The sequence below is a fragment of the Eurosta solidaginis genome, chromosome 1, assembly GCF_040869045.1.
Source record: "Eurosta solidaginis isolate ZX-2024a chromosome 1, ASM4086904v1, whole genome shotgun sequence".
NCBI classification, from domain to species: Eukaryota; Metazoa; Arthropoda; class Insecta; order Diptera; family Tephritidae; genus Eurosta; species Eurosta solidaginis.
This window is the reverse complement of record NC_090319.1, coordinates 87102483-87115270: the sequence shown is the minus strand read 5'-3', so window position 1 is coordinate 87115270 and position 12788 is coordinate 87102483. Positions and strand designations below refer to the sequence as shown.

Sequence of the window (12788 nt, the reverse complement as noted above, 5' to 3'; positions counted from 1 at the left end):
AACATATATCAGCTATCGTGGCGTTTAGCTTTTTGCCTTTCTATCGAGACTCCATTGGTATAGCTGTTTGGTGGAAGCGTTCTCCCTGTTCATCGTATTCGGTAGAAAATTGTCTCTATAATCAGTCGAGATGAGCATGCATCTACCCCAGCGAGTTAGGGGGTCAGAATATTCCCGCGGTAGGTATGCCTGTCGTAATAGGCGACTAAAATACCAGATTCAAGGGGCTGTGTAGCGCAACCCTTCAGGTTGCCAGCGCAATATGAAGCTTCTCCAAACCCAATTGTCAACCTCACCTATCCGCGGCGAAACCTTTTTCCCTAACAGACGGGGCTCTGCCGACCCCAAGCTCCTCATGGAACTTGGGGGGGAGGGAAGGCATGGCCTGAAGGTTTAATGTGGCCACATAAATCGTTCCCGAGATGGTCGGGCTAGCACCTTAATGGTGCTGTGGTACCGGAGCGTACCGGATCTGTATCCGGCAAAGGACCATTACATCGATAACACTCCTCAAAGCCTTCCGGGAGCAACCTTATCGCTACAACAACAACAACAACATGAGCATTCATCAAATTCACTTTTAAAGATATACATATGAACGCTTCCACTAGGCTGTTGACATACTCTCGAAAATTGTCATCACGCTGATTTCCAAGAACCTAAATGGTGAATTCTGTTCTACACGAAAATGTCGCCACTTTCAGGGTCAAACATTTTTAAGATTCTCACTTGTGAAATTGTAGCCACTTAAAATGTTCAGTGCCACCCTGCATGACTTGAAAAGAACAAAAATTGTAACCATTTTTACAAAAAAATGCAGTTGTTGTTGTTGTTGTTGTTGTTGTTGTTGTTGTTGGTGTTGGTGTTGGTGTTGGTGTTGGTGTTGTTGTTGTAGCGATTAGGTTACTCCCCGAAGGCTTTGGGGAGTGTTATCGATGTGATGGTCCTTTGTCGGATACAGATCCGATACGCTCCGGTACCACAGCACCATTAAGGTGCTGGCCCGACCATCTCGGGAACGATTTATATGGCCACATTAAACCTTCAGGTCGCCAGAGCCTCGTCTGTTAGTGAAACGGGATTCGCCGCTCGAAGGTGAGGTTGACAATTGGGTTGGAGAAGCTATATATTGCGCTACACAACCCCTTAAATCCCACACGCAGTTCGTGTGGTTGTTCATTGTCAACTGTGATCGCAAATTGCTTTTGAGTGAGGCATGATGCGACACATACGTACATATATGTATAGCATTCGCTTCAGCTTCGTGTGATTCATCAGCTAATTGACAGGGCTGTTTTCTGCACCGTCAATGGTAGCGAGGGTAAGTAATGTTGCAATTTTGGCCATTTTTAGAGGTAGGTTGTTGAGAAAAGATAATGATGCCCTCTATTAAAGTTTTAATGTTAAAAATATATAATTATGTACAATATAGAATTTTTTTGTCGCAGACGAAAAAGCCTAATTATCGTTTAAGCTTACAATGAACTTATAAAGTGTTATCTTTCTTTAGAGTCAATTTATTGTTTACTTTTTAGTTAATTTTATTAACCAAAATAATAAAAGCTTATTTTTAAAAAAGTTTTTTTTTTTTAATTTTTTCTAGCTTACGAAAGACGTTTTTCAGAATTTTTTCAAATTTTTTCATCCAACTCAAAAAAAGTTATGAATTTAAAAAAACACCGTTTTTGTTTTCAAAATGCTATAACTTTTTCAAAAATTTACCGTTTGGGATCTTTTTTTTTAAATTTGTTTTTAAATGTACTTTTCGGAAAAAATAAAAAAAAATTTTTAAAGTTTTTTTTTGTAATTTTTCAGTTTTTCGAGATTTTTCGAATTGCGCCATTTTTTTTTTCTCATAAAAAACTTCAATCAAGTCTGCAATCATCCCCACTAATCCCGGAGTGGGCCGATTATTTTTTTATTTAATTGAAAAAAAAAACTTTAAAAATTTTTTTTGTATTTTTTCCGAAAAGTATATTAAAAAACAAATTTAAAAAAAAAAAAGATCCCAAAAGGTCAATTTTTGAAAAAGTTATAGCAGTTTGAAAACAAAAACGGTGTCCAACTCAAAATAAGTTATGAATTAAAAAAAAAAAAACGGTGTTTTTTTCAAAATGCTATAACTTTTTCAAAAATGGACCGTTTGGTATCTTTTTTTTTTTTTAATTTGTTTTTAAATGTACTTTTCGGAAAAAATACAAAAAATTTTTTTTAGTTTTTTTTTCAATTAAATAAAAAAAAAATAATCGGCCCACTCCGGAATTAGTGGGGATGATTGCAGAATTGATTGAAGTTTTTTATGAGAAAAAATAAATGGCAAAATTCGAAAAATCTCGAAAAACTGAAAAATTACAAAAAAAAACTTTAATAATTTTTTTGTATTTTTTCCGAAAAGTACATTTAAAAACAAATTTAAAAAAAAAGATCCCAAACGGTTAATTTTTGAAAAAGTTATAGCATTTTGAAAACAAAAACGGTGTTTTTTTAAAAATTCATAACTTTTTTTGAGTTGGATGAAAAAATTTGAAAAACTTTTGAAAAACTTTTGAAAAACGTCTTTCGTAAGCTAGAAAAAGAAGAAAAACTTTCAGCCACTTCTAAAGGGGTCGGGTTCAAAATTGGTCGAAATGGGATGGAATACCCCATATACATATTACAAATGATTTTACATATTGTTTGAAACAAGGTATTTTCTTAATCAACACCCTCAATTTCGTTCTCGTCCTCGTCCAAGCTTTCCTCAGCAATCTTCAGCTACCAACATATATCAGCTATCGTGGCGTTTAGCTTTTTGCCTTTCTATCGAGACTCCATTGGTATAGCTGTTTGGTGGAAGCGTTCTCCCTGTTCATCGTATTCGGTAGAAAATTGTCTCTATAATCAGTCGAGATGAGCATGCATCTACCCCAGCGAGTTAGGGGGTCAGAATATTCCCGCGGTAGGTATGCCTGTCGTAATAGGCGACTAAAATACCAGATTCAAGGGGCTGTGTAGCGCAACCCTTCAGGTTGCCAGCGCAATATGAAGCTTCTCCAAACCCAATTGTCAACCTCACCTATCCGCGGCGAAACCTTTTTCCCTAACAGACGGGGCTCTGCCGACCCCAAGCTCCTCATGGAACTTGGGGGGGAGGGAAGGCATGGCCTGAAGGTTTAATGTGGCCACATAAATCGTTCCCGAGATGGTCGGGCTAGCACCTTAATGGTGCTGTGGTACCGGAGCGTACCGGATCTGTATCCGGCAAAGGACCATTACATCGATAACACTCCTCAAAGCCTTCCGGGAGCAACCTTATCGCTACAACAACAACAACAACATGAGCATTCATCAAATTCACTTTTAAAGATATACATATGAACGCTTCCACTAGGCTGTTGACATACTCTCGAAAATTGTCATCACGCTGATTTCCAAGAACCTAAATGGTGAATTCTGTTCTACACGAAAATGTCGCCACTTTCAGGGTCAAACATTTTTAAGATTCTCACTTGTGAAATTGTAGCCACTTAAAATGTTCAGTGCCACCCTGCATGACTTGAAAAGAACAAAAATTGTAACCATTTTTACAAAAAAATGCAGTTGTTGTTGTTGTTGTTGTTGTTGTTGTTGTTGTTGTTGTTGGTGTTGGTGTTGGTGTTGGTGTTGGTGTTGTTGTTGTAGCGATTAGGTTACTCCCCGAAGGCTTTGGGGAGTGTTATCGATGTGATGGTCCTTTGTCGGATACAGATCCGATACGCTCCGGTACCACAGCACCATTAAGGTGCTGGCCCGACCATCTCGGGAACGATTTATATGGCCACATTAAACCTTCAGGTCGCCAGAGCCTCGTCTGTTAGTGAAACGGGATTCGCCGCTCGAAGGTGAGGTTGACAATTGGGTTGGAGAAGCTATATATTGCGCTACACAACCCCTTAAATCCCACACGCAGTTCGTGTGGTTGTTCATTGTCAACTGTGATCGCAAATTGCTTTTGAGTGAGGCATGATGCGACACATACGTACATATATGTATAGCATTCGCTTCAGCTTCGTGTGATTCATCAGCTAATTGACAGGGCTGTTTTCTGCACCGTCAATGGTAGCGAGGGTAAGTAATGTTGCAATTTTGGCCATTTTTAGAGGTAGGTTGTTGAGAAAAGATAATGATGCCCTCTATTAAGGCTTCGCTGATTTTACAACAGAACACAACTTTTTGAAGGGTTGGCGTGAAGGCGACATTTTCGTGTAGAAAAGAAAACACCATTAGTAATAACACCCTTTAACGCACCCCAAGCAATCGCAGCATTAGTATATAAGGTTTTAGTGAAATCTTCGCTTTTTATCACCTTTCGAATTTTCGGACCGTTAAAAATACCTAAACATGTATAAAAAAAAATCTAGGTCAAATATTTGATGCTATTGAATAAGTAGTAAATCTCAGCTGTTCTTATTTACTCACTTTAAAAGCATCGCACACTTGATGACCATCATTTGTTGGGGAGCACAGTGGACATAAACAGCGGCCATTCAAATAAAAGAAAAAGGTGGACCACGATCACATTTTCACTTTTTTAATTTGCTGAACGCGTTACCAAAAAAAAAAAATTTTTTTCGATATGTAGAATTTCGAACTTCGAAAGCCGATATCTATTTTTTGGAGCCTAACTTCGAAAACGGAGGTAGTACTTTGTCTACTTAAACCTCAATCTCTAAAAAAAGTGGGTTTGATCCAATACCAAGCCGGCTGTTGCACAGTGTAATTATTCAACGAATGCGCGTCCTTGCCAGATCTCTCCAACTTTGCCGAAGAACGCCATGCTCTGCCATAAAATTAACACAGCTGCAATAACTGCACCTCGAATACACCGATTTATATCTATAAAATTCAAATTATGTATAAATGTTTAGATCAGGTTGCGTCCTAAACGGATCGATCGACCGATCACAACCAAATTTGAAACACCCACAAGAAACATTCCAAGGATGGTCATAGGCTAAAAATAATTTCGATACACACAACACCATACAATGGAATTGAAATTCAGTAAGGAGTTATATGAGGACAAACCCTAACACACACCAAGAAAATGTTGGATGAGGAAGATGTATGATGATGAGCGTGGAACCTCCCATACAAATGGAATATTTCGTTCTGCATATCTCTAGATGTAGTAATCGCTAATAATGAAATTTGGTTAAGTGTGAAATGTGGAATTGTGGAAATGGAGGAGTGACACGTTCTCTACAAAAGGGATTTTTCAGAACTATGGCTGCCGTAAAGGGTCGGATTAACAGGTAGGCAGAATAGGCAGTTCCCTGGCCCCCGATTTTAGGGGGCCCCCGAAAAATGAAAAATACTTCTAAAATTTTCTTACAAACGTAAAATTCTAGAGAGTGAAAGAAAAATATAATCAGAACTGAAAATAAATTTTACTCAATAAACAAAACTCAATTGACCGCATTCAAAAGGCGACGACCGACAATGAAAAATACCTTCCTAAAAAGGACATTTCCGACTCATTTGACAAATTGTATGAGCGTGCAAAGAAGTGTGTAAGTGAAACGAGAAGTCTAGCGAATCAAACTTTAAGGTTTCTGAATGAAGACTGTGGTTTAGATATTCAAAATTGTAGAGGACAATAATATGACAACGCATTAAACATGTCCGGAAAGTATAAAGGTGTGCAAGCAAGAATATTGAGTTTGAGTGAGAATGCGTCCTGTTCCGCGCATACCCTTAATTTGGTTGGAGAGCATTCTGTGAAGTGCTGATTTTAGGCAGTAGATTTTTTCACCCTTATGCAGACATTATATAATTTTTTCCGCTTCCACCTATCGTTGGTGGATACCGCCCTGATATCAGCGACGTACTCACTGGAAACAATCGCATTATCTTAGGCGATTTCAATGGCCATCACGATCTATGGCATTCAAACTTGTGGGTGGACAGTAGGGGTGAGATGTTAGCGGATGAAATAGAAGAAACGACTATAAACGGAGACGCCCCCACACGTATGGTAGGAAGCTGTCACAGTTCGCCGGATATTTCAATCGTGAGCGAACTCTTAAACTGCGTCAACTGGCAGCCGATGGTAACATTGGCATCCGACCACCTGCCTATACTTATTTCGCTCGAGCGTCCCGCCGACTTCATCGTCGCAGAAAAACGCACTTTCATTAACTTTAAAAAAGGAAAGTGTGATGAATACAAATCCTTTACAGACAACCACTTTGCTCCCTCCCTATCCCAACTGATGCCCGCCAAGGGGAGCGTGCGTTCCGCAAGGTCATTGAATCCGCCTCGGCTCGTTTCATTCCCGCCGGTAGAATTCCCGAAATTTGGCCCCACTTCCCGGCAGAGGCCGCAAGTTTAGCGAGAGAACGTGACCTTATAAGACATCTCGATCCCGGCGACCCCCAAATAAGGGATATAAACCAACGCATCAGATTGCTTGTGGACGAACACAAGCGGGCGAAATGGGAGGTGCACCTAAGCGGTTGTAACCTCTCTGCCGGTGTAGGTAAACTTTGGTCCACTGTAAAGTCCCTATCGAATCCGTCTAGGCACAATGACAAAGTTTCCATCGCCTTTGGCGACAAAGTGCTGTCTGATGCGAAAAAATGCGCGAGCGCTTTCTGCCGACAATACATAATGCATTCTACGGTCGACAAAAATAGACGGAGGGCCACCAGATACGCACGTAAACATAAGTTCAGCGCGTTACCAATTACCATCACAACCAAAGAGGTTGAGGATGCCATCGGTCATGCTAAACCATCCAAAGCAATGGGCCCAGACGGCATAGCCATGCCGATGCTTAAAAGCCTAGGGAAAGAGGGTTTCAAATATTTAGCACATGTCTTCAACCTGTCTCTTTCCACCTTTGTCATACCCGAAAAATGGCCAAGGTGGTCCCGCTACTTAAGCCTGGGAAACCAGCTAACATAGGACCGTCATATCGCCCGATATCTCTCCTATCGCCAGTAGCCAAGACGCTTGAAGCCATTTGCAGCTAGCCTGTCATCAGCATGGCTTTAGAAAACTCCATAGCACCACCACCGCGCTAAATGCCATTAGCACCCAGATAAATTGTGGTTTAAATCAGAAGCCCCACCATAGAACAGTACTCGTAGCGCTAGACCTATCAAAAGCTTTTGATACGGTCAACCAATGCACGTTGCTGCAAGACTTGGAAGGGTCTACCCTTCCCCCATGTCTTAAAAGGTGGACCGCCAATTATGAGGGTGGTCGACAGGCATCGGTGCAATTCAGAAACGAAATATCAAAGCCAAGAAGAATTAAACAAGGGGTGCCTCAGGGTGGTGTCCTATCCCCACTTTTGTTTAATTTTTACATATCAAAACTACCTTCGCCACCAAAAGGAGTTACTATTGTTTCTAATGCCGATGACTGCACAATAATGGCCACAGGCCCGGGCCCAAAGATCGATGAGCTTTGCAACAGAATAAACGGCTACCTCCCTGATCTCTCCAGTTTTTTCGCCTCGCGAAACCTGGCATTATCACCGACTCTATCATCGGCGACCCTATTTACAACTTGGACGTCCCAAATGTCGACCATTTTGAACATCTACGTCGATGGCTCTACGCTACCGACTGTCCTACAGCCCAAAATCTTGGGCGTGACGTTTGATCAGGATCTACATTTTGGTGAGCACGCAGCCGCAATTGTGTCGAAAATCCAGAGCCTCAAACCCCTTGCTGGAAGTTCTTGGGGAAAAGACAAAGAAACGCTCATTACCACATACAAAGCAATTGGCCAGCCGTTTGCGTGCTACGCGCCCCCTATATGGTCAATAAGCCTAAAAACTACCCACTGGAAGAAGCTACAGGCCTGCCAAAATACTGCTCTCAGAACCGCCACGGGCTGTCTTCTTATGTCCCCAGAACACCATCTACATAATGAGGCGAGAATACTCCCCATCAGGGAGAGAAATGAGATGCTAACCAAACAGTTCCTGTTGAATACCCAGAAACCTGGGCATCCCAACTGACATCTGATTGATGAGCCAGCACCGCCTAAACACTTAAGGAGTCATATCCGTAAGCATTTTGAGGAAATACGGCACCTGAGAACTCAGCCGTATGAAGCAAAAAAACACAAGCAGGTCCTTGGTGAACTCCACAAACAGGCGTCGGACCTTTATGCCGGGAATTGCCCGGAGGTGACTAAAATACCAGATTCAAGGGGCTGTGTAGCGCAACCCTTCAGGTTTCCAGCGCAATATATAGCTTCTCCAAACCCAATTGTCAACCTCACCTATCCGCGGTGAATCCTGTTTCACTAACACACGAGGCTCTGGCGACCCGAAGCACCTCTTGGAACTTGGGGGTGGGGAGGGAGGGGATGGCCTGAAGGTTTAATGTGGCCATATAAATCGTTCCCGAGATGGTCGGGCTAGCACCTTAATGGTGCTGTGGTACCGGATCTGTATCCGGCAAAGGACCATTACATCGATAACATTTCCCAAAGCCTTCGGGGAGCAACCTTATCGCTACAACACCAACAACAACAAGATACTTTATTTACACGGCTGCAACGTGTGACTTGCAGTTCTGTACTGTCAGTAAACTTTTGTATAAGTGACCGCAATTTACTGTGTGTTGTTGTTGGTGGTGCTGGTGGTGTTGGTGGTGCTGGTGGTGCTGGTGGTGTTGGTGGTGCTGGTGGTGCTGGTGGTGTTGGTGGTGTTGGTGTTGGTGATGTTGGTGGTGTTGTTGTTGTTGGTGTTGGTGTTGTTGTTGTTGTTGTAGCGATAAGGTTGCTCGCCGAAGTCTTTGGGGAGTGTCATCGATGTGATGGTCCTTTGCCGGATACAGATCCGGTACGCTCCAGTAACACAGCACCATTAAGGTGCTAGCCCGACCATCCCGGGAACGATTTATATGGCCACATTAAACCTTCAGGCCATCCCTCCCTCCCCACCCCCTACTTCCATGAGGAGCTTGGGGTCGCCAGAGCCTCGTCTGTTAGTGCAACGAGATTCGCCGCTCGAAGGTGAGGTTGACAACTGGGTTTGGAGAAGCTATATTGCGCTGGCAACCTGAAAGAGTTGCGCTACACAGCCCCTTGAATCTGGTATTTTAGTCGTCTCTTACTACAGGCATACCAAGCGCGGGTATATTCTGATCCCCTAACCCCGTTGTGTGTATTTTGTAGTTTAGTCTGATGTTGGTTGACGTGTTTGTACTGTGTAACTCTTCAAGAGTATCCGGCTTAGTATCTTGTTCCTGGGCAGTGTATAAATTGGTCTCAAATCTTTGGCTATAATTTATGGATTTATTTAGAGTTTCGACATAAAAGTGTTTCATATATCGTCGGTTCAATGCAAAAGTCACGTATGAGCCATGTTTTTTTAAACGAAATTTGACATATATGACCCGGCCTATGAAAAGGTGGCTTATGACTCAAAAAAAAAAAAGAAACCTGCTAGGAAATTGAAGAAATGCATTGTTTATCTTTTAATTAATGAAGAATGTGCAAAAGTTTATTTTTTGTTGTTGTATTTATTTATTTATTTGGTTTAAATATTAAATAAAAATAAAAAGAACGTTATAAAACGTTGTAAAACATTACAAAGCAATTATTTTTATTTTAGATCATAAGCGTCCGGTAACTGGAATTTTACTGTCCGGTTACTGGCAAATTCTGACTTGTATCAAAACAATAATTTTTACAAAAAAAATAGAGTTTTCTATCGCAGTGGCTGATTTTATTAGATTTAGAATTAAGCAATAGTCATTTGAAAATTCAAAGTTTTTTAATATCACTTATAAAATGTAACCAAGAGGAGTTCAAAAGCACAAAAAAAGTTATGTGTCCGGTTACTGGTACATCTACCTAGTACGCCAGCAAATAAATCAACAAAAATCATATCTAATTGGGTTTTACACTTCCACTACTGGTGTACCTCAATTTCTACAACTATCTTTAAAAAAAATATACAAAAAACAGAATAAAACAAAATCAGCTTAAATATTTTTTCTTCACACTTTTGACAATTTCACAAAACTCGCATTTTTGATATTAAAAAAGGCAATCAAGGAATTGTAACAGAAATTTTTTTCAAAGCCAGCTATGATGCCTGTTTTGTACAGTAGCACAGCGACAGGTTGGTTACTTAGTTTAAAGGTAATAGTCTAGAGTTGAGGGGTCGACTGCTAATACGCGTCGAGAGAAGTGTCAAAAGACGCGAATTAATCTCGAGAACAATAATCCGAAGGCGGAAAAGAAAAAAATTATCTCTGTCCGGAGATATTTGCAGTTGAAGTTGGCGATTTTCACACAAAAAAAATTGTGCATCACCGTGGTTAAACCACACACCCGGACTTGGCATGGCGTAGCCCAGGGTTATTTTTTATAAGCGCGGCCGAAGGCCGCCAATGCAGAAATGTGTTCTGCGCAAAAATACTATGGATCCCACCTCCGGTTTCGGAGATACCCGCGGGTCCTTTTTCGGTTTTTCGTTAATATCTTTTGAACGAGTTAAAATTTTTATTTTCCGAAAAAAGTGTTCTGCGCAAAAATACTATGGATCCCACCTCCGGTTTCGGAGGTACCCGCGGGTCTTTTTTCGGTTTTCGTTAATATCTTTTGAACGAGTTAAAATTTTTATTTTCCGCCTTCGGCTTATTAATACTGATGACAAGACGCGTCGTTTGACACCTCTCTCGATATTTTTGGTAGCGTATTAGCAGTCGACCCCTCAACTAGACTATTACCAGTTTAAATTACTGTTAACGAAATATTTTGAAAATAAAAAGTATACTACATGTAGTACGCATATCTGGGTAGTCGGCATATCTGGGTTAAAAATCATTTTTCAATTAACATTACTTAGTGGTTTACAAAAGTAAACCTTCCAATAGTGGTTGAAAATAACAATTTAAAATCTCTGTTAATGAAATCTCTTTTTTTAACAATGTTCTCAACACATCAAATATACACATACGTTTCTTTGGCATTGGACCGATATGATATTGAACCTTTAATTACTCTCTTGAAGAAGGCTTTAAATTGAAAGCGACTGACTATGAGACTCCCATAAACTTTTCTCGATTTTTAAATATGTACTTTTTACGAACATAATCAACGTGCTCTCTGGACATCGCACATTTTAATTAGTGCAGCTGGGGTGACTGTACTTGTCCCAAAAGTGGTGGAAATATTCCCTATATTTCACATCAAATATCTTGTCTTAAAAAAAAACTTTAGGTAGTGCAATTAATGTTTGTTTTTTATTTTCTGTTTATTTATAGTCAAAAAGTTCATCGTATAGTGTTAAAATGCACCAAAACGAAAACGCCTTCCGCAACTGGTACATCGGCTAAAAGCAAATTAAACAACAACAATAACATTACTACACATTCGAAAAATAAAGCAACAGATGCTTCAAAGTATGAAACTTATTATGATTTTCAACAAGATGTACGATATTTGAAGCCCCATCAAGTGTTAGCCATTAATCGTGCTGAAAAGCAGAAGTGCTTAACTGTTAAAATAATTACCGCAGATTATGTGAAGAATGATATTAAACGTTTTACACGTGAATTGTTTATGAATGAAGGTTTACGTTATACTTTACGCAATCAAGTATTCGAACAGGCATTTGAAGAATGTTATAACAAAAAATGTAAGTGAATATCTGTTGGTCGACAAAGTATGTAGCTCAGTTAGTATTAATAATTTATAATTTCAGTGCAACCGCTTTTGTCTCGTCAATTACGTAGCGATTTAAACGAACTTGCGAAAAAAGCTGCTATCGATGTTTTTGCACAAAATCTGAAACAACTCTTACTGCAATCGCCACTTAAAGGTGAACGAATACTTGGCATAGATCCGGGCTTCACGAATGGCTGCAAATTGGCACTCATATCCGAGACAGCGGATGTTTTAGAAACTGGTGTTATATATCCACATGCGCGTAGTAGTGATCCACAGGAGGTGGGCGAACATCTTGCCAAAATGCTTATTCGTAATAAGTAAGTCTAGAGCGATTCAACCAATTTTCGAGCAAAATACGGGGATTCGCTTAGTTTTGATAACTCGAACAGGGATTTCGGGTATTATAAACTCACAACTATGTATATATACGCAAAAAATAATATGCCATCTGCTCTTAGCTAGTGCATATATACACATACTACCTAAGTTAGCACAACGAAGTGCAGGAAATAAAAATATAACCATGTGATACGGTCCTCTGCTATCACTTACAAAAACAGTGTACATCTATGATCAAAAAATGTTTGATCATCAATATACATAGTATTTCTTAATTAAAAAAAAGTTACAAGTTTATTTTGTAAAAACTCGAGAACAACTTTTATTTTTTATTCATTTGAAGTTATTTTTAAATATATATTTAAAAATATTTTTAAATATATAAACAAAAATTTTATTTTTGAAGTAATTCAAAAATTTTATTTTTGAAGTAATTCAAAAATTTTCATCTTCAAAAGATAACCCAATTAAAAATAATTTAAAAACAAGTAAATGTGTCGTAAGTTCGGTTGTAACAGAACATTATATACTCAGCGTGAACTTTAATTGTACATTTCATTTCAGATAAATTACTTTTCTACATAACACGTGGCACCGCCCGTTTAAAAAAAATGCCTCCCCATTTCCTCTTACAATAAAACTTGATAAGTGAAATATCATTGATTCAAAACTATATTTTGCTAAGTTATAACTTATTATTCTAGTCTACGACCCTTTTAAATTTCTTTTATATCTAAGTTGACGTGGTATTTAACCGATCCCGTCCATTTTTACTAGAAATATTT

General features: G+C 39.5%; 2 protein-coding genes across 2 annotated transcripts in view; one reads left to right on the top strand and one right to left on the bottom strand.

The window, feature by feature from the left end:
* mRRF2 (mitochondrial ribosome recycling factor 2) overlaps positions 1–12788 on the bottom strand; it is a 112840-nt gene that overhangs the window by 86798 nt on the left and 13254 nt on the right. The window lies entirely within an intron of this gene.
* LOC137236425 (uncharacterized protein YdcI) overlaps positions 1–12788 on the top strand; it is a 34004-nt gene that overhangs the window by 13712 nt on the left and 7504 nt on the right. The window contains exons 6-7 of the mRNA XM_067759022.1: positions 11259–11632; positions 11699–11981. Of these exons, the coding sequence (XP_067615123.1) occupies positions 11259–11632; positions 11699–11981 (657 nt within the window). The remainder of the gene's footprint in view (positions 1–11258; positions 11633–11698; positions 11982–12788) is intronic.